Source organism: Ipomoea nil, unplaced genomic scaffold (assembly GCF_001879475.1).
Source record: "Ipomoea nil cultivar Tokyo-kokei standard unplaced genomic scaffold, Asagao_1.1 scaffold1421, whole genome shotgun sequence".
Classification (NCBI taxonomy): domain Eukaryota; kingdom Viridiplantae; phylum Streptophyta; class Magnoliopsida; order Solanales; family Convolvulaceae; genus Ipomoea; species Ipomoea nil.
Window position 1 is genome coordinate 2,760,934 of NW_017617849.1, and position 22,966 is coordinate 2,783,899.

General features: G+C 31.9%; 1 protein-coding gene across 1 annotated transcript; it reads left to right on the top strand.

Moving 5' to 3' along the window:
• Positions 1-9,847: 9,847 nt before the first annotated feature.
• LOC109187889 (probable leucine-rich repeat receptor-like serine/threonine-protein kinase At3g14840) lies at positions 9,848-22,771 on the top strand. Its single transcript, XM_019338275.1, has 24 exons — positions 9,848-10,078; positions 10,277-10,445; positions 13,149-13,220; positions 13,320-13,388; positions 13,494-13,565; positions 13,701-13,772; positions 13,874-13,945; positions 14,062-14,133; positions 14,225-14,296; positions 14,448-14,519; positions 14,599-14,670; positions 14,820-14,891; positions 17,110-17,166; positions 17,294-17,365; positions 17,445-17,480; positions 17,584-17,618; positions 18,444-18,820; positions 18,999-19,194; positions 19,716-19,859; positions 20,335-20,444; positions 20,531-20,741; positions 20,827-21,064; positions 21,738-21,888; positions 22,189-22,771. Exons 1-24 carry the CDS (start codon positions 9,973-9,975, stop codon positions 22,555-22,557), a joined length of 2,988 nt encoding a protein of 995 aa, XP_019193820.1. The 5' UTR covers positions 9,848-9,972; the 3' UTR covers positions 22,558-22,771.
• Positions 22,772-22,966: the final 195 nt, after the last annotated feature.

Sequence of the window (22,966 nt, forward strand, 5' to 3'; positions counted from 1 at the left end):
TGAGTGATTAATTAACATTTCGTAACGTCTTATTGCTCCAAAACGCTAAAATTCAAAAAAGTAAAGCAGTTTTTTGAGAAAGTTATTTTACATGTAATCAGCTATAAGTTAATATATAATCTACCAAACTTCTTTTTACAATCAGCTAATGATAAACTAATCAAACTCACTAACTCAATCAGCTAACAGCTATTTACCAAACACCATCATTGCCTTTCTGGCCAATATGAAATCAAACTTCCGTCGTGGGTTGGCTTTGCGTTCTAACCGTTGGACATTTAACATCATTTGTCCATTCACACATTTGAAAGTATTCCAATAAAGTAAAATTTCACTACGATTTTATTTGGGAAAAAAAAATTATTGTTTACTTTTTTTAATCATTTGTAACATATTATATCGACACAAAGTAAAATATAGTAAAAAGGAAGACTGCATTTAGTATTACGTACTCATCACATTTTATTACTAAATTAATTAAATAGACCAAAATTGATCAATGCACATCCATAATGTAAAAGAAAAAAAAAAATTAAACAATAAAAAATTGAGTAAAGTTGTCGTGATAATGCAAAGTGGCTTGGTATAAGTGATGAATGGCCCAACATAAAAAAGAAAATAATATTATGTATATAAAATTATAAAAATAATTACACACAAAATTTATGTGAAAGTTCAAAGAAAAATATTTTTTTATATTAAATTAATTTAAAATTTTCTCGACATTTATTGTATTGTCGTGATCACTGACGGTGTTCTTGTAGGTAGGCGTTGATAGGAGATTATTTTAGGAGGGGTTGTTGTGTAGAAAGAATACTAGTTGTCAAGAAATGAGGGATTTTGTTTATTATTTTGTCTTCATTTTCTTATTTTGGCTAAATTACAAATCAATGTGAAAAAGAAAAGCAATTTTTTTTTTATTTTAGACATTATATATATCACACACACACACACAAGAGTGGATAAGCAACTAAAATAATTACAAAATTTTAGGCTAAATAATTCTTACCACATCAACACTAACAACAATTGGATTCCCTTTAGGGGTCCTAAAACAATTTGTATATCAAGCTCCGACAAGTGTGATCAAGTGAGTAAAACATGATTCTTATACCAAAAAGTCACGAGTTTACTTCTTGTCAACACTCTTTCAATTAAGTCCATCACACAAAGTCTAACTGGTGTAGTTTAAATCTCGTATATGATTTGCGAGCTACTCCGTATTATATAAGAGCGTAATTTATTAAGTGCATAATTTTAAGTAGTAGCTATAGAGTTCGCTCGTCATCAAAAAGAAAATGTAATTCAAGCTAAGAAGGATTCAAAGTTCAAAATCAAAGCCATCTAATATGTACACCTATTTATCTAAGTTTCAATTCTTTATCAAATGATGAATTTGTTGGTTTCATATCATTACCTCATATATTCATGTTATTACTATAAAAATAAGACCTATAAAGCATGTTCTTAGAGGTACCCGGTGGACATTTGGGATGTAGTTGGAGACGACCTGAGTGGTAAAAGTAGGATTACAAAATAGTGTTACATAATATTTTAGAGATGGAGTAGAAATCATAAAGCTAAATACAGTGTCATAATAATTTCTTCCTTTTTTTTTTTTTAAATACTTTTTGCCCTAACATTTCGATCCAAATTCACAAAATTTAGCCAAATAATATTAATTAGTGCATAATTCAATCGAAATCTATAATTATAATCAGAATATATAACAGTAATTAAACTAATAATCATGTTAAAACATCTTTGTTAACTGCTGTCTAATCTATCATATAGCATTATATTTACCTAATATGTTTTTTTTTTAAACAATATTTACCTAATATGTTAAATGTTAATGGTCTGCGATTAATTTCTACTTTCAGGCCATTAAGATTTTTGGAACAAGTGGTGTTGCAAGTTGCAACACATTCAGCAGATTTTTTTTTTTTTTTTCAGTATTCTGTTCAACTCTTTTCATATAAGATCTAGAGTAAAAATCTAACAAAACGTAACACATATATTTTTAAAAGAAAAAACTATTAAATTTTAAAATTAAGTCAAGTAAAAAATTTTCCTACATTTATTGTATTGTACTTAAAGCATCCCATTTGTGGGGTTTTTCATACTAAAAACCTAGCATGTAATTTTATTTATTTATTTTTTTTTTTTGGGGGGGGGGGGGGGGGCGGGGGGGGGGGGGTTGTGGCGTAAGGTTTTTAATGATAAAAATAAAAATTGCATTGCATGTGCTAGCTAGACACATTAAATAATTTTATTTGTCAGAATTATTTTTTTTTCTTTTCTTTGTTTTCATCCATTTTTCATCTTCTCTCTTCAATTTCTTTCATAGACCCAACAAACAAAAAAAAAAAAAAAAAAACTTCAAAAAATTTACACCGTTGATCAGGCTCCTTTTAGCGGTGAACCCTTAGACGACCACGTATCTTGATGGAGTTCTTAAATAGTAAGCCATTGGTGAAAAGAGGTTAAAGAGCATGAGTGAAAGAGAACCACGTACAGGTATCAGTTGCCATTTGCCAAGAAGATAGTTTGAGAAATTTGATTTATTATTGTCATTTTCTTTTTAGGTTGAATTCTTTATTTGCTAAACATTAAAACAGATAGGATCAAGTACTAACACGTAACTAATAATAAATTGTCACATTAATTCTTTTTAATAAAAACCTAAAAAACAAAAAAAAGTGAGTCATAACATATTAAACTAGAGAAAGAAATTAAATTATTCCCTCAAGATAATTAATTGATACATATAATGACCTAATATCCCAAAAATACTTAATCCAATTTCGGCTAAGCATGACATTATCCCAGCCTGGAAAATAAATGTAGGCATTTGCCTGGTCCGAAATGTATACATGTCAATTTGGGGCAAGAAAAGTATAAATATCAAAACTCTGTTTATATCGGCATTCTCCTAATGACGGTATAGAACATTTGAGATTATGTAAATCACAATGACTCAATAACTCAGTAGACAAGATTAAATGCATGTGTACATAAGGAATTTGTCTATTTTAGACATAATATTAACATTGTCGCTGCTGAGATTCAGACATTAGCCTCTTCTTCCAAATACTCTCTGCTAAACCAGTGAGCTAAGCTTATGTAGAAGTATTGTTTCTTTCATAGAAAATTAAACCCATTAAAATTAGGTAAAAACTTGTGTAATTGTAATAACCTAATAAGACTAGAACTGCTACTTATGGTGATGATGATAACGGTGGTAATGGTGTTTGTGGTGGTGATATGATGGCGGTGCTGGCGGTATCGGCGGGTTTATGTTATAGTGGAACTACTGCTACTTATGGTGCTCAGCTCGTTAGTCGTTCTCCTTGTGTCTCTTGTTTAAATATATAAGGTGATCTTGTTTCTGTAACACCATTTGTGTTGTTTTTGTTTGTTTGTATTTATTTTTGTTTGCTTTTGTTGCTTTTAAGTTTGTGGGGCAGCACCGGTTTGTATCACAACACTTCTTCATTACATGTGCAATTTTTTTATATTGAAATTGAAAGAATTTTCATTTTTTTTAAAACTTCGAAGAATTTTTTTAGTACTATTCACTCTATTACAATGTAAAAAAAATAAAAAAAAAATAAATCAAATGACACTAGATGATATCGAGTGGGTTGATAGACTTCGCATTGTGTACATGTTTTGCATTTATTTTTGTGTCGTATAAATATGACATATTAATGACTTTGTCCCAATCTGACACATGACCTCCCATTTGGAAGAGCCGCTTCGTACCACTAGACCACAAGGTCATTTAAAACCTAATATTTTTTAAAACAATAAAAATTGAAAATTTATCCACTTATCTAGAATTACAATAAAATGGTATTATAAATTACAGAGTATATAAAATTAATGGTTTTATTGGACTAGGTTCACCATAAACTAAATAATAGGGGTATTTAAGGTAACATGTACAAGAATTAAATAATAGAACATTGAGTCATCACATGTGTCTTTTGATCTATAATTAAATAGTACTCTGTAATAAATTGTGGGATAAGAGTTTAGAGCCAAGATATAAGTCTAGGCCAACAACATGGCTCAACTATAAGGTCTTAATATATTATGATTTGTTAGTTTAATTAGTTCCTATAAATTCTTGTGTGCAAGATATATTATTGATGTGTGTGATTTTTGGCTAAATCATATGCATATTTGCTATGTTGTGTTTCGGTGAAAATATGTCATAATTAATAGAACACTATTGCCACACACACACTTTTTCACTATGGGGAAAAATTATCGGGAAACTTCTTGACTAGCCTTAGGTTTCTATACATTGTAGGAATTTAGAGATTAGTGCTTGGATTGCCTTAAATATAATACTTTACAACTTATAAGATTAACTAGCATGTGTGTATGATGAATTGATTACATTCTAAATATTAGTACATTTGGACAAATCATGAGAGTGGCACCAAGGATTTTACAATTCCTCCGTTCGCTATGATAAAATAAAACTATATTTTTATCTTAATTTGGCTCAAAATATGCATTAGACCGATCATTATATTGTCTTTTACATATGTTGCATCTTTAATATCTCTCTTCGTTAGTTGAATTTAGTTTATATTTATTTTTCTTGCTTCCATTATATATGTTATGATAAAAAAAAGCTTCACAAAAATCAATATGAATTATTGCTTTGCATCTCATTCATTATGGATCAACGTCTCAAAATACTTCAGGATCTATAAATTTAGCTGACCTCCACCAATGCAATCATAATTCTTTCAGTTAAATGTTATTTACACAAAATGTTTAAATAGTATAAAGAACAAATTACACTTTTGGTTCTGTGACTATAGAGGGTGTGTTAATTTGGGTACGTGACTTTTAAAACTAACAATTTAGTCCTTTAACTATTATTTTTTTAGCAGATTTGGTCCTCCCGGCCAAATTGCCGCTGGAATTTGGCCGGAAAGACGTTCGACTTTTTAAATCAAATATTGGTGGGGGTAATTCGGTCTTTTTAATTATTGAACCGAATTACCCCCACCAATATTTGATTTAAAAAGTTGAACGTCTTTCCCGCCAAATTCCACCGGCAATTTGGCCGGGAGGACCAAATCTGCTAACAAAATGATAGTTAAAGGACTAAATTGTTAGTTTTAAAAGTCACGTACACAAATTAACACACCACCTATAGTCACAGGACCAAAAGTGTAATTTGCTCTAGTATAAATTAGCAAATAATAAATCCTGCTCTCAAAAAAAAAAATAATAATAATAATAATAAATCCACATAAACCCAAATATATGATAGAATAATTAAGAAATATATGCAATAGCCAATAGGGTTCCTGATTTGGCCTTTATTTGGTTTTTTTCACTTGCTATTTTCATTTCTTCTAATTTAGTTTTTTTTTTAAAAAAAAAAAATCACTTTTAAGTTTTAATCATATGACTATTATGATATTTTTAATTTTAGGTCCACGAGTTTTAAAATTATCAATTTTTATTCATAACTATTTAATTTTAATCAATTTTAGTTCATTCAGTCAAATTGTCGGCAACAAATTGTTAAATTTTTTAATCCATTTAGAATTACAAAAATTATGTGGGTAAAATTATTTTTTCAAAATTAACCAAAAAGATGAAATTGGTTCTGAACGAAGAAGGAAGGAAGAACTACAGAAGAAGGAAATGTTTGTAAAAGATGATCTCTTTGAACACTTGAATTCTCCTCAATGGGTAGATTTCTCCGTCCCCGACGCCGTCGATGACGAAGCTTGGTTCTGCGTGCCTTCCCGATAACCTCTCCGGCGATTATGCATGCATACACTTGTATAAGCAATTATGTACTCATTATTTACTATTTTACTTCCTCGGTAATTTCTTGTGTTTATGTAGATATATAATATATCTATAGTCTAACATTTAACTGAATAAACTTAAATACGAGGAACCTGACCTCATAGCAATAGAAGTAGAATTAGTGTTGATCTCCAACAATGCATTAATTAGCTTTGAATGTTTTCCAACAGTGCATTAATTTGCTCAATTTAGTCCCTAACTATGTACTGTTACCTAAAATGATCCATCGACTATTAGAATTTTACCACTTTAGTCATCGACTCTCCGAAAAGGTCCTCAAATCCACACTAAACTAACTTACATTTTAGGTTAACATTTGATAGTTGGGGACTAAATTGAACAACTTTGGCAGTCGAGATCCAAAATGGTGAAATTTTAATAGTCGAGGGACAATTATTTTAGGTAAAATTACATAATTAAGAACTAAATTGAGCAATTTTAGTAGTCAAGGACCAAAGTGATTAAATCCTAATAGTTAAGGGATCATTTTAAGTAAAAATTGATAGTTAAGAATTAAATTGAGCAACTTTAATCGGTCGATAACTAAATTGATGAAATTTTAATAATCAAACGACCAAATTGAGTATTAACTCAAAAAGATATCATCGACTGACTACGTCAAAGTGGTACCCAAAAAAAAAAAAATCATCGACACTAACTACGTCAAAGTGGTACCCAAAAAAAATATCATCGACTAGCTACTTTAAAGTGGTACGAGACTACCAGCAAATAAAATGAAAAAGTTGGCACTAAGCAGTAAGCAGCCTACGTCCGCAGATCGAAACGTACACTTATTGATGTGGCGTTTCATGTTATTCATTTTTTTTTCTTTTGAAAAATACCACTCCCAACTTTTTCTTTGTTGGAGATATCACTTCCAACTTTTAAAAATTAAAGAATAGAAATATGGAGTACATGTATATAGTATTTATTTATATATACTTTTCAACCTATTGAAACACAAAGAGTCGATATCACCCTTAATAGAACTCGAACTTACAAACTTTTATTTGGAAAAATCACTTTATGTCATTAAATCACAAAATCATTGAGAGATAAATTTATTATTTGAAAGTACACTTATTTAAAAAAAAAAATTCAAAATAGTATGTAAGTTAATCACAAATGAATAATTGTCAAATAGATATATCTACTTGTAACAAAAATGTAATTAGATCATTTAGTATATATATATATATATATATATATATATATATATATATATATATATATATATATATATATATATATATATATATATATATGTGTGTGTGTGTGTGTGTGTGTGTGTGTGTGTGTATTGAAAAGTGTGTCATCAATTAGATGTGTGTAAAAGTGTGAATTTTTCATCAAAAAGATAGAGTGTTTTCTCTAAATAAATATACAGTGTTTAATTTGTTTCAACTTATAAGTGATTAATGAGTTAATACTCAATTTGGTTCCTTGACTATTAGAATTTCATCAATTTAGTTCTCGACTACCAATGTTGTTCAATTTAGTTTCTAACTATGTAATTTTTATTTAAAATTGTCCCTCTACTATTAGGATTTAACCAATTTGGTCATCGACAACTAAAGTTACTCAATTTAATCCCTAATTATGTAATTTTTACCTAAAATTATCACTCGACTATTAGAATTTCACCATTTTGGTCATCGATTACCAAAGTTGTTCAATTTAGTCCCCAACTATCAAATGTTAACCTAAAATGTAAGTTAGTTTAGTGTGGATTTGAGGACCTTTAATTTTCGTAGAGTTGATGACCAAAGTGGTGAAATCCTAATAGTCAAGAGACAATTTAAGATAAAAATTGCATAGTTAGGGATTAAATTGAGAAAATTTGGTAGTCGATGATCGAAGTGGTAAAATCCTAATAGTCGAGAGACTATTTTAAGTAAAAATTGTATAGTTAGAGATTAAATTGAACAACTTTGATAGTCGATAACCAAATTAATGATGATAGAAAATATTTTCTGATTTTAAACCTCTCTATACGTCTGTGTTATCGTTTTGTAGTTAGATCGGGATCAAACGGCTCGAGTTAAATTCAATGGGTCAAATACCTATATAAATGGCATTATCCCTTAATTGTAAGGGGCTCCTCCTTCAATTCACTTCTACTCTACTAGTCTTTGATGCAGTAGTCTTTGATTTTCAAAAAAAAAAAAAAATCACTTCTACTCTACTAGACTTAAGGGGCTTTTTTGGGCTGGACTTCCTCTCTCTAGATTATTCAATAATAGCAATGACTAAGAAGGCTGCTGGGAGCACATTTTCTGCCACCTTCTTTCTCTACTCTATGTTCAATATGCAATTTCATACACTTTCTATACTGACTCTATTACATCGTTGTATCTGTTCAAACATACTTTCTCAACCTAATGAAGCATAAAGAGTCAACAACGCCTCCACTGAGGCTCTATCTCATGACCTCCCACATAAGAGAGATCACTACATGTCATCTAAGCACAATGTGCATAGCTTAAAATTTCATATTTAATTGTATAGAAAATGACCTTTTTATTTTGTCATTTGTTTCTCTCTTATTTTGATTCCATTGTTCAAAAATAGATGAGTAAAAGTATAATGAATTTTGTAATTTCTAAAGAATTTGAATCCAAGAATAGAATAACAAAAGTAGACAAACAAACATAATAATAAACCTATCATGGCAGGGTGCAAATGTCCCAACCAAATGTCATCTTAACATTTATATTAAGATTATGAAAGTCTAAACCACATTATATTACTTACTCAAATTCTCAAATCTAACCAGCCAGTTTTTTCCCTTCATTTTTTTAAAATCTTTCCATCGTGTATAAATGAGAATTAATAATAATGTTTCTTTACTTGTCCTATACTACCATTATTAAGTCAAATTTGCCAACTATACATAGTACAATAATGTATACAAATATCAACGTAACCCAGAATAACTAAAATGCAAAATAAAAAGGATTTAAGATTTTTATTGATATACCGGAGAATTAAAGGGGGTTGGGGCGGCGTTGCTGTCGATGTAGGCCAACAAGTATAAAGAGGAAGAACGGTAACCGCAGACTAGCCATCATGCTCGCCTTTTCCACAAAACTCAAACCCCACACGGCCACCCTACCAGAAAGCCAATCGTTACCCCCTTCACCACGGTGCACATAGCAATGTGTGTTCTGTGCCTCTTAAAACAATGTCATTTTGATAAGTTGTGTGTGAAGTCGACGCGACAGGGTGTATGTATATTATGTTATATAATTATATATATTATGTTATACAATTATGTACATTTTTAAACAATTATATATATTTTAACACGCAATTTTTTTAACAGTTAAATATTTATGTACATTCTCATATACAATTATGTTTATAGCCATCATGCTCCTCTTTTCCACAAAACTTAAACCCCACGCGGCCACCCTACCAGAAAGCTAGTCAACAAGTCTTAACGTTTACTAACCAAAGCTAAGTCCACGCCCTTTCCTGTTAACATCCAAACCTGCTTTCTTATCCGTATTGGTGTAAATGTTTTTTTTTTTTTTTTAATTTTAAATTAATTTAGATTCACATCTGCTAGTCACTAGAAGATGGGACTAGACCAAAATAGATTTACGTTCTTGTTAGTGAGATTAAGTTGATATATAATGACTAATGAGTGAATGAAAGAAATTGATTATGACCATTTGAGTTAAAAAAATAGAGTTGGAAATACTTGTAAGAAGCTTTTGTCCTGCATTGAAAAATAGGAGTGTGCATTTACATTGTACTTTACAGTAATATTTATACAAATTGTAAATTTTTAAGAAGTTTGAATTGTATAGTTTCTCCTGCACATATCCTTGACAAGAAGTGAAGAAAAAATGTGTTTTAATTTGCAAGCATTGAATTTCAGTTTGTAACTTAATACTAGTTTTATCTTTTCAGAAATTATTATTATTAAATAATAATTGTGAAAAATTCCCAACACTAAATGCTTGTATTGTTTGTTGTACAACTTGCACAGTTGCACCAGCTGATTAATAAATGATAAGAGAGAGGAAATGAAGAAAGAAATTAAATAGAAACTCGGAGATCAGATCATTTTTAATTTCCATCTCATCAAGTTCGCATTATTTCTGGGAGGACATGATGTCTGTCTCAAACTTCTTCGTCTTCTTCCTGTGGTTCTCTGCTATATTCGCAGCGTCCGCCTCCACCGCCCCCGGCGGCCCTCTCTTGGCTACTGATGAAGGTATCCCCGGAAAATCTATACATACAAGCATGAAATAAAAAACGCATAACAACATGATTTAGTTTACTTTATTTGGTCGATCTCATTTTTAAACGTCAAAATAACAATATAGTTATGTGATGAAATGCAAAATTTGTTCTTAATTGTATTTCTGTTTGTTTCTTTTGTTTGATCTATCGGTGTTGGGCACTTGGGCAGTGGCTGCTTTGAGGCAGATTGGCAAAACTTTGGGGAAAACGGACTGGGATTTCAACGTGGATCCATGCAGCGGGGATCCGAGTTGGGTTAGTCCAAATCCCACCAAAGAAAAAATGATTGCAGTTACCTGCGATTGCTCAGATAATACTACCTGCCATGTCATTAGCATGTAAAGTATTTTCATCACTTCTTTATTTATTCTTTTTTTTTTTTTTTAAAGAGGTAGGAAAAAAAAAAAAGACAATTGTTTATATCCTATCAATGATTTATAGATTCAATCTCTTACTTATTGCTTTAAATTAAATGTGATTTTTAATTATCTCAAAAAATTGTTACTTTAGTACGTATTCGATCAAGGTCATTGTAGTCGTTAATTTAATATTAAATTTTACACTGTGTTATATCTTTCTATGTCATCTTGACTTTCATTCTTGACGGGAAAGATTATAACAGATGTATAATTTAAAGTCAAAATTAATATTTAGAAGCATAGATTTTTTCATTTTTATTTTTAAATTTTGACTTTTTCCCACGTTTTCATTCTCGGTATACTATATGGAAAAGAAGCTTCAATACTACAAAACATTCTTTTATTTGTATTTGTCCACAATCCACCATTCAAGAACTAACTTCCTGACAAACATCCTTAAACTTATTTTTACTTGAAGCTGTCCGTTTTTACAAATAATAATAGGGAAAAGGGTCAAATAGGCTCTCGAACTTTAGCTTAAAAGTCAATTAGATCCCTAAACTTTTTAAAGGTGCAATTACACCCATCAACAATTCGTTTAGGTGCAATGAAGCCCAAAAACAAATTAATGACCTGCTATTACAGGTCATTAGGCTTCAGGCCACCTTTTGGCGAATTTTTCGGCAAAAAAAAAAAAAAAGTGACTGGCAAAATTTTCGGCAAAAGAAGTGACAGGCGAAATTTTCGGCAAATCTGGGTCGGTTGCTGGTCACCATTTTTTTGCCAGAAAATTCGCTGGAAGGGGGCCTGAACCCTAATGACCTGTAATAGCGGGTCATTAACTTGTTTTTGGGCTTCATTGCACCTAAATGAATTGTTGATGGGTGTAATTGCACCTTTAAAAAGTTTAGGGGTCTAATTGACTTTTAAGCTAAAGTTCGAGGGCTTATTTGACCCTTTTCCCATAATAATATTGCACATTATCACAATTTCTACTATATTTTTTACTCTTAGTTCATGTGACCTTTTTTTTATTCATCTAGAAACAATAGTGATTCACAATTTTTGTTTTGTTTTGTTTTTTTTTTTTTTTCTTCTAACAATAACATTACAACACATTGCATTGGTGTTACTCTCCCTATATCATTTTCCTTTTAGAAATAAATATGTGAGCTACGCTCGTACCATTTTTATCACTGAGTTTTATTATGAAATTTTACCCTCTCACTTTTACTTCAAAATGTAAAAAATAATGATAGACTATTTTTATCGTGTAGGTCATCAAAAAAATACTTACATCAAAAATTTAAAAATAAAATAAATATTAAAAGTAAAAAATAAAGTAAACATAATATTTTCTTTTCTATCGCCGTCACATTGTCACGTACTTTTGGTCTTTGGTTTTGGGCCAAGTAGTACATTTCTGATTTCTGTTTGGGTAATTGGACTTGGACACAATTCTGGGCCAGTTTAGATTTTATTGTTTTTAATTTCTTTTTGGATATTTCATATTTTAAATTTGATGTTGTAGCAATTTTTTGATATATTCTCAAATCTCAATTACATTTAGTTATACGGTAAATTATTGTGTGCACCATATTAAAGAGTATTTAATATACTAAAAATATATTACTTATGTACTGAATGTATATTATATAAAGTAATTTATTTTTAGTACTCAAATAATATAATTTTTCTGAACATAATGTATATTTTTAATATATTAAAAGTACATTATTTATGTATTAAATATATATTATTTGACAGTATGGTCCACACAATAATGATTGATTTACCTGATCAGTATTCAAAACAATATAAATGAAAGTGTGTTTGGTTCGCACATGCGAATCAAAATCGGAATGAGTATCAAATATTTGGTAATGGTAATGGGTGAAAGTATTTTGGATGTTTGGCAGTAAGATGGGATGAGAATTATTATCAATATTGTTGTTTGATTGTGTATGATGAAGAATAATGTGATGAAACTCTTATTTTATTAGGGAATGTGTTTTTCAGTTAAGGGATAATCAAAATCATAATAGTGTTCTAAAAACCTGTCAACCAAACAATAACAATGATTTTGATACTCATTCCTAATAGCTAAATCAGTCAACCAAACACACCCTCAGATCACTTAGATTAAAATTTTATTACGAATTAATTTCACTAAAGGTCCCTTGTCGTTAGCTACAATTCTAAATTGTTTCAAATTTTTGTCATTTTACATCTCAGACTATCATTTTTTGGACACTTTTAGTCATTCTTATGACTTTTTCTATTTTTACTAAGGGCATTTTTGTCTTTCATATTATTATTTTGTTATTTCTCTGATTTCAACTGATTTAATTGATTTAGAACTTTATGCAACTTCTTATTTGTAGTAACCATATCTTTCAACTGATTTTTAGTAATGTATTAAACCAATTAAATCGATTGAAATTAGAAAAATAACAAAAGAAAAATATGAACGAACAAAAATGCCCGTATTAAAAATATAAAAAGTCATAGGAACGATTAAAATTGTCTAAAAAATAATAGTCTAGAATATAAAATGACAAAAACAATAATTTAAGATTAAATTTGAAACTGCCACTAAAAACAAAGAATCTCTAATGGAATTAAGTCTTTTATTACCGCATCCCAATTTATTTTAATCGTGTTTACTATTAATAATTGCAGAGCTCTGAAACAGCAGGATCTAGGTGGAACACTTCCAGCAGAGTTGGTTAAACTCCCTTTCCTTCAAGATATGTAAGCATGCATATCGCTAATCGCTAATCGCTAGACTCCATGATTAATTGCTTCAGCTAAGCATTCATTCTTAACGTAAATTGTTAATGCTTCCTGCAGCGATCTGAGTCGCAACTACCTTGGCGGCACAATCCCTCCTGAATGGGGTTCCATGAAACTTGTGAATATGTATGTTTTTACTTCCTCCGCATTATAGTGAAAGATCAAAGATGTTCCCCTTTCCCTGGAGACTGGATGAATTGTTGATTGATTTTTAAAATGGTGTTACTGCAGCTCCCTCCTAGGGAATCGCATTACGGGTCAGATACCCAAAGAGCTTGGCAACATCAGCACTCTTGTCAATATGTACATTTCCTTATTAGTTGTTACCCATTTCATTGTTATTTTTCTGTAAATCCGTAAAACATGTTTATGAAATTTACTAATCTCTTTTTTTTTATGTATTTGTTGCTAATAATTTTGTTTATATTGTTTTCACAGGACACTCGAGTGCAATCAGCTATCTGGAACTGTTCCTCCGGAGCTAGGGAATCTGACTCTCATTAACAAACTGTAAGATCTGGAACTTTTTCTCCATTGTAGTCAATTTCTTTTTTTTTTTTTATAGAAAGGATAAATAGGCTGAATGACTCTTTGTTTGTTGATTGCCTAAGACATCTACTATCGAACAATCTTAGTGGAGAGTTACCCAAGGAACTAGCAAAGCTGACAGCTTTGAAGGACTTGTGAGTTCAATTTTGCTCCTTCTCTACTAGTTTCAGCTTTCAGTGTCTATTAATTTTTTTTTATTTTTATTTTTAAATTGTCGATAATGGCATCATTTATCATATTCATAATGCAGTCGCATTGGTGATAACTACTTCAACGGAAGTATACCAGATTTCATAGGGAAATGGACTGATATGGAGAAATTGTGAGACCTAATAGATCTTTGGCTATACAGTTTTCTTGGTTCCTTCATTGTTTTTGTGGTCAAAGTCATGTTTTCTCTCTGATAATGGCAGAGTTATTCAGGGTAGTGGATTGAGTGGGCCAATCCCTACTGGGATTTCTTCCTTGACAAAATTGACTGACTTGTGAGTTATCTCTTCAATCTACTCATCAACTTGAATTAATTGGCTAGAGGTCTATATTCTAGTATTTATCATTATTGTTTTATTTATCATGCAATACAAAATATACAGGATTGTTTGATGCTATTTTCCGTATATGGTATAAATTGCACAGGAGAATTACTGATTTGAATGGTATGGATTCAAAATTTCCAAACCTTCGTAATGCCACAAAGCTCAAAACACTGTGAGTTCTAACCACTGCTTTGCTAGTCTCTTAAGAAAACATAGTAATGGCCTCATTCTGTCTGTATTGAGACATGCAGGATACTAAGGAGTTGCAATATTGTTGACCAGTTACCAGATTATTTTGGGTCATTGACAAAGTTAAATGACTTGTACGTAATTTAAGATATTTTCTTCACATTCTGTTATTTGTAAATAAATTCTTCCCAACGACTCATCTTTCTCTACTAGCATATAACTTTTTGCCCTAGTTAAGATCCTTTTTTTTTTTTTTCTATTGGACATTTTATTCTTCTTGCAGAGACCTGAGTTTTAACAAGCTAAGTGGACAAGTACCTCGCACCATTGGAAGCTCAAAAGATATAAAATTCATGTATGACTTTACATAAAAAATTTATTGTTCATAGACTCTTATTTGAGCAATTAAACTTTCATTGTTAGTCGCCTGCTCTTTTTAGCCTCAATATATAATTCCATGCTTAACTTCTAGTTGTGATTTTTCCCTCTTCCGTGATCAACCTCTGGGGTTCCTACTTATTATCTAGCAAGTCTTCTCTTAACTGTCATCATTCTAATCTTTTGGGTGACCCAACTATCACTACTGAATAATTACTTGGGTCATAGAACTTTCATTATTGTTTTTCTACCATTAAGTTGTGGTTTATGTGGTAGGGCGTGGTTGATCACTTGAACAAACCACCTAAGGATTTTCTTCAACATGAAACATCTGTTTGCTTGAGGGTTGATGCATGATGTGTAGTGATGTAGTCTGTGTTATATCAATATTTTTCCACTGACATTGGCTTACAATCAAGCATTCCACTCTCTTCAAGTATATCTAGATAATACTTTTCCTGAGAGATACAAATGCCATGTCTTGACTATGCATCCTCTATCCAAGAAAGTACTACTTGGACATATTATTCAATTGAAAGTGCTGAAATAAGTGCCTTTATAAGAGCATCCCCAAGAGAAGTTCTTTGGGGAGTTTTTTCAGATGAAAAAATTAGGCTGATGTTTTTAACTGGTGGGGGGTGGGGGTAAGGTTTTTACACCATTTTTTCTCCTGCAAGTTCAAGCTTTTTGGGTGGGACCCATTGAAAAAAAAAAGAAGAAGAAGATACTGGTGCAGGTGCGCGTTAGACACACCTGCAGCTCCCACTGCATGCGCCAGCTGGGCGTGTAAATTCTCTTATTTAATTTTCATTTTAGTTTTTGTTGTCAGAATTTTTTTTCTCCATTTTTTCCCCTCTTCTCTCTTCCCTCTCTTTCCTACTTGTCACTGCAAAAACCTTGTAAAATTTTGGACTGTTGAGGTTGCTCTAAATCATCCACATTGTTACAAAAAAAGGATTCTTTCATGCATCTGTGTGTTGAAAATACGTTTAGAATGCCTTATGTATGTATACGTAAAGGTGTAGGTAGACCTGACCCATCACTAAACCCTACTAGGGCTAGGGTTACCTTCAATTCTCCCCCTCAAGTTAGATCATAGGTATTGATAATGTCAAACTTGTTACAACTTACAAATACAATCAACCTTTATTTTATTGAGCCATTTCATAAATAAATCTGCTAATTGACCTACAGTCCATACATACAATGTAGATATCAATCCCAGCTGAATTTTTTATCCTATGAAATATTGAAATGACAATTCACATCAAATAAAACCCTATGGTTCTGATATGATATTACTAAGAAAGAACTTTGTATATTCATATTTCAAAAGCATATGTACAATACACTAATACTCTATTTATGTATACATTCACTAACTAGTAGCTACCACAGAAAGAGAGTTGAATAGAAGTCATTTTGTCACATGAGAGAAATTATTAGTATAATCCAAGCTAAAAGTCTGAGTATAAAACCTTAGGCAGATCTACCTGACTATTTGGACCCACTTTGACATTATAATCCTAGTAGGACTGGGCTTAGTCTAATGTTTGTATAAATGTAGGACCTTTTCTACTGTTCAAGACATAGACAGACAATATATTGTAATTTGTTATTATTAATAGAATCATATATTTTATGTATTATCTTTTTCTTTGATTTCTCACATATTTTGCTTCTACTTTATTGGCTCGCCAAGACTTTCAATCTCTCAATTTCAACAATAACTAGCAATGAATTGGTAACCTGAAGCTAATCACTATGTGATTCATTGTTCATTAGTCACTAACAAGCACTCACTTATTTGCTCTTTGTATGTCATAATAGTATTACTCACCATGTCCAAAATGATTAGTCGAAAAATGTGCAAGTCTTTATGGAATTCTAAATTCCCATTAGAATTCATTTTAGTAAGAATATTTTGCAATATCAGCCAATTATTTTATTTTCACTCATATTCTTAACTCTTAAGAATGAGAATTATGAAATATTTACGTGGAATTAATTCATAAATAAATAGCCTGAAATGATATAATAAATAAAATATCATTAGTCATATTATTTTTATGATAAAGAAAATACCCAAAATATATTTAACATTGGCTCTTCAGACATGCACATCTAACTACAGTTTCCTAAGAAATAAGCCATTATCACTATAATATATTAATTCGTGATTCTGGTTTTGCTAGTTATCTGACTGGGAACTTGCTCACTGGAGATGTGCCTGAATGGATAACTAAGACCCTGTGAGTTATTGTATTTATTTCCTTGGCTAATATTTGCCACTTGAATACTTGAATTTGTGGCTAGTGTTTTTATTTTTATGCTGAAACTGTGGTAAATAAAATTTTCACTGTTTGACTTTGTCTGCAGTGATCTTTCCTATAACAATTACACAAATACACCCAAAAGTTTAGGAAGCTCAAGTTGCCAACAGAACCTTATGTGAGATTACCTTCACTTTGCTAGGAATGCTGATTATTTTGTTTAAAAACTTGGCTAACTTTGAATTCTCTTCAATCAGAAATATGTTTGCGAGCTCTTATAATGGAAATAGATCGTAAGTCTCAAAATTTGTTAGCCCTCATACTTTTCACACACTCTGCTAAGACACTACATCAGTTTGTTCTCTATCTAAGGTATAATCTCACTGGTTATTTCAGGGGCATTGTTTCGTGCTTGAAGGAATGCCCACGGAGTAAGTCAATTATCAGTTTTAGTTTAAGCTGATATTCTTATCTTTTACCTATGTACTCAGTGACTCTAAATAAAATGTGCAAGGCTTCTTAGTGCTGTAAGCTATGGAAAAGAAAATGTGGCAGCCTTATTCGGAGAAGATGGTTCTACTTTCTACTTTCTACTTTCTAGGGCTTGATTTCACCTCCTAGTGATCAATATCCAACTGTTTGGCCAATTCCCAATCCCAACCACTCCGAATGTGAATTAAAAGTAAATAAGACCTCTTTATACCAAAAACCTTATAGGAAGAGTGTGAGATACAACCCCCTGAAAGGAAGACAAGTATGCTTTACATTTTTATGTTTTTAATAAAGGCATACAGCAATCAACACAATTTGACTTTTTTTTTTTAACCTTCTACATCATTACTGTGGAATCTGTTTCTAGGCTTTGCGCTCTAAAATTTCAATTCTTTAAACATGACTCAAGTTCAGAATTAATTTTACAAATTATCATACACAGATAATGGTAGCAAACTACTTCCATGATTGTTATTGATCATTTGATTTATCTCCCCAATTGGAAATGATGCCTTGAGATTTCAGGATTCCTACCAAATGAATTTCCTATTTTTAACACTGATAATGCAGCATTTAACAGGTCATGCTTAGTTGAAATACCATGACTATGTCAGTTAAATATGTAAATGATGACATCATGACAAACATAATGCATAAACACAGAAATAGTTCCTTGATTTGGAGGAGAAAATCTTCCAAATTCTTATTCCTATATGGCTATATCTTTCCTCTTTGCTTGACTTTTGTGAAGTGTTTTATGCCAGAATGGTATGCTATCCATATTAATTGTGGTGGACAAGAAGTAAAAAGTGATAATGGTACAACATATGAAGCTGATCCCTCAACTGCGACTTCAGGATTTGTCAGTAGTCAGAGCAATTGGGCACTTAGCAGCACAGGCCACTTATTCGATAATAGTAATTATAGTAGCAAATATCAGTGGTCTACCAATTCAAGAATTTCTTCCACCAGTTCCCAGCTTTACACTGATGCACGAAATTCCCCCCTGTCATTGACTTACTATGGATTCTGCTTGGAGAATGGGAACTACACAGTAAACCTTCACTTTGCAGAGATTGTGTTTACAGATATCAGATCATATAGTAGCCTTGGGAGGCGCATCTTTGATATTTACATTCAGGTATCCATCCCTTTCAGTAGCCAGGTTGTGAAAAAGTGCTACAAGGAATTACTGCGAGCAAATATTATCAGTTATCAGAATACATGATCAAATTAGAATAAGTCTATTTAAAGTAAGTTCAAGTGCAATGTATATGTTGTAGTAAATCATTGTCTTTGAAATTTTTTCTAATTTTCAGGGAAAGCTAGTGGCAAAGGATTTCAATATAGAAAGTGAAGCAGGTGGGGTTAACAAGGCAGTCATAAAACCATTCACTGCAGTTGTAAACGAGACGACTTTAGAAATCCGTTTATATTGGGCTGGAAAAGGAACAACGGTTATCCCCGTCAAGGGAGTATATGGCCCTCTTATTTCAGCTATTTCTGTGGTCTCTGGTATGCTTTAATCTTTCATGAGCTCCCAGTTAGTTTCATTCTTATGTAGACAAGATTTAATTGAAATTTTTTAGCTGTTCAGATGACTTCTTCTTTTTTTTTTTTTTTTTTGGTGAGGATTATCATTTTCATCAGCAGAAAAACTTGTTATAAATTTTAAATGAACCCACATAAGTCTTTTCAAGCTTGTCTAAAAGTGAGTTTGTGGTTTCAGTTCTCATGAAACCATTTCTGCTAACATGACCAGCAATGGACCTTGCTTGTATATTAAAAATGTAGATAACCTCAGAAAGATAAGCTCCAGAGAAAGACAAGTTGATATTTTCCTCCTTTGTTTTCCCAAATTTGATTGGATGAAAAATACAATTAAGCCCTGAAATGAAAAATCCCAATCAAAGAAAAATGGATTTATCAACATATATAGTTACCCTTCAATGAGTTTCTTCTGCACTTATGTACATAGTTGAGAATTCATGACCTCAGGAATTCATTCTAACCATTTCCCTCATTTATTTATTTAGATTTTCAGCCCCCATCATCATCTGAAGGCTTATCCGCAGGTGCCATTGTGGGGATTGTGCTTGCTGTTCTTTCCACCATTTTAATTGCTCTGGGCATACTTTGGTGGAAAGGATGTCTGCAGAATAAAAATGCAATGGAGCAAGGTAGTGTGTTACAACTCAACCTTTTTTCCATTTATCCCTATTTTGAACTGAACTGGCAATATATACTATATGGACAATCTGCAACGGTGTGCACACGTAAGTTTGACAACATATTGAAATGCATCTTTAATATATATGGGCATGTAGAATTAAAGAACATCTATAGATAGTTCATCTTCAAAATCTCTGAAGATGTAGAGAAGAACAGAAAATAAAAATAAATAAATTGCACAAGCTTCCTATCTAAAGGCAAAAAGCATCTACTAGAGAACCATACTTAAGAAATATGGGATATCAAATGACCCCTATCATGGCAGCAGCAACAAGATTCAGTGTGCTGGTATGTTGTATACATGTGCAAATATGTACTCTCTGAACAAGTCCCTATGTCTGTATATGTCATAGGTGTTCTGCTTGCAATTTTCATTGAATTCCATTTACTTTGTTCTCTTATCAGTTTAAATTTATTTGGCAGATCTGAAGGGTATAGCTGTTGCCTTTACGCTGAGGCAAATTAAAGCTGCCACAAAGAATTTTGATGCTTCTAATAAGATTGGGGAGGGTGGTTTTGGTCCTGTATACAAGGTGGGTTGGAAGCTACTTTGAAGTAATTCTTTTCTTTTACTTAACAGGACATTTTTGACGTCTTTTACATTTAATTACAATTGAAGGGTCGTCTATCAGATGGCACAGACATTGCAGTTAAGCAACTCTCCTCCAAATCAAAGCAGGGGAACCGTGAATTTATTAATGAAATAGGGATGATATCTGCACTTCAGCATCCTAACCTTGTAAAGCTTTATGGGTGTTGTATTGAAGGGAACCAATTATTGCTTGTCTACGAGTACATGGAAAACAACAGCCTTGCCCGTGCACTATTTGGTAAGCTCAGTGGTTGGCTTTCTTGTGTTGTTTATTTCGCTTAAATCTATACAACTTGCTGATTTAATATGCCGGCATCTTGAAGGCCCAGTGGAACAGCAGTTGAAATTGGATTGGACAACGAGATATAGAATCTGTATTAGTATAGCAAAAGGTTTAGCTTATCTCCATGAAGAATCTAGATTGAAGATTGTACATAGAGACATCAAGGCTACTAATATACTTCTTGATAAGGATCTTAATCCCAAAATATCAGACTTTGGTTTGGCCAAGCTAGATGAAGAGGAGAATACACACATAAGCACGCGTATTGCTGGGACATTGTGAGTTATTATTCTATTTTTCAGTAAATTTCATTTTTGGTCCTAGAAATTTAAGCTAAATTTTAATTTCATAAAATACTGTTTTAAGTTTTAACTAGGTATCAATATAGTTCTCAATATATTTATCGACAAATAGATAATTTCATCTTTGTATTTCTCTATCTCCGTAGTCCTTTTTTCCATTCTCATACAAATCAAATAAATTTGGTATTGAAAGACAAGGCTAAATTTTTTAATTGTTCAACTTCAATCCATTGGTCTTCCTACCAATAAAGAATGTTTGAAATTTCATATATTTAGGGATTACCTGCATGATGATTGATGGGAATGCAATTAAAAATAATAATAATAAATAAATAAATAAATAAATAAAAAGAAGAAGAAAAGAATGGTGGCTAGAATGAAGGAGAATTGCAGTGCTGGATGTAGGAAATAGGGTAGAGAAGAAAAAAGAGAAACGGGAAAAAGTTTCCTTTTGTTAGTGGCGTGGGGTTGGGGTGAGAATCATGGATTGGTGGTTTCTGGAATATGTGCTGTCTAAAATGAAATTTTCTTGTCTTCTGTAGTTTTCTATTTCTTCTATATTGTTCATTTTGCTTTTGGCACAACATTTTGTCTGGCAAATCCTATTGAAACTGATACGTGTATGGTGTGTGATATTCTCTACTTTCAGTGGGTATATGGCGCCAGAATATGCAATGCATGGCTACTTAACTGATAAGGCCGATGTATACAGCTATGGTGTTGTTGTTTTGGAAATTGTCAGTGGAAGAAGTACTGGAAGTATCAAGCCAAAGGACCAATGCTTTAATCTTCTTGACTGGGTAAATCATATTCACCTCTCTTTCATCTATTATCTTTTTTATTCATTGAAAACTACTCCAAGCAACTATACCCTGTAGGTTTCTGTTATAAAGTAAATCTGGACACTATTTGTAGTTTTGTACTTGTTCTTCCTCACAAGCATGCATAGTACTCGTGTTTTGCTTCAGACCCTTTTTTAGAAGTTCTTGACTTCCAGTTTGTATTGTATGAAATAGGACTCGTGTTTTGCCTTATTTCCCTTAACCTAGTGCATCCCAAACTTGATAGACTAACATATCTATTTCACTTCTCTAAATTAGGCTAACGCCTTGAAGGAGCAAGGAAATATAATGGGGCTAGTTGATCCAAGACTTGGAACTGACTTCAACAAGGAAGAGGCTTTGGTGGCGATAAACATAGCTTTCCTGTGCACAAATGTTGTATCGGCATCTAGGCCAACCATGTCAGCAGTGGTTAGCATGCTCGATAGCAGATCAAGTCTCGAAGAGTTTGAGTTTAGCACCGATGTTACTCCTGGCAATATAATGAAGAGTAAAGAAGAAGATAAATTGATTGATGTCCCTGATAGGAGTGAAACAATGGACGTGCCGTGGACTGCTTCTTCAACATCAACTAGTGACTTATACCCCATAGTTGCAGACAGTTCTTATTGGGAAAAAAGAGAATGAAGAAGATGCATTTATATCTGCAATATTTATCTCAATACTCTTAAACCTTTTCGAATATTCAGAGAGTAATATGAAGCATAGTGATGTATAAATGATGTTTGAGACTGTAAAACATCAAAATCCACAGAGGATAAACAAAATGCAAGTTTGTATAGAGTTTAAACTAAATATTGATCATATTTGAACTGAAAGTTCATCTAGTATTGTGTATGCATTTCTTCTTATCTTATTCTCTATATAATGTTTTTTTGGATATACCCAGGGTTTTCCCCGTCTTTTGGATGGGACAGCTGGCTTAGAGATTTAAGGCTGCTCCATATCCAAAACTAAGGATTGAACTCTTGACCTTCGGTTAAAGATGGATGAGTCCCTTACACTCAACTAGACCCCAGGTTATTCTCTATATATG

Bases quoted from the DNA above. Each gene is read 5' to 3' on its own strand.
- LOC109187889 (XM_019338275.1), top strand. From the start codon at position 9,973: ATGATGTCTGTCTCAAACTTCTTCGTCTTCTTCCTGTGGTTCTCTGCT. The intron at 14,892-17,109 runs GTATGACTTTAC...TGGTTTTGCTAG, and splicing joins TCAAAAGATATAAAATTCAT to TTATCTGACTGGGAACTTGC. The intron at 20,445-20,530 runs GTGGGTTGGAAG...TTACAATTGAAG, and splicing joins GTTTTGGTCCTGTATACAAG to GGTCGTCTATCAGATGGCAC.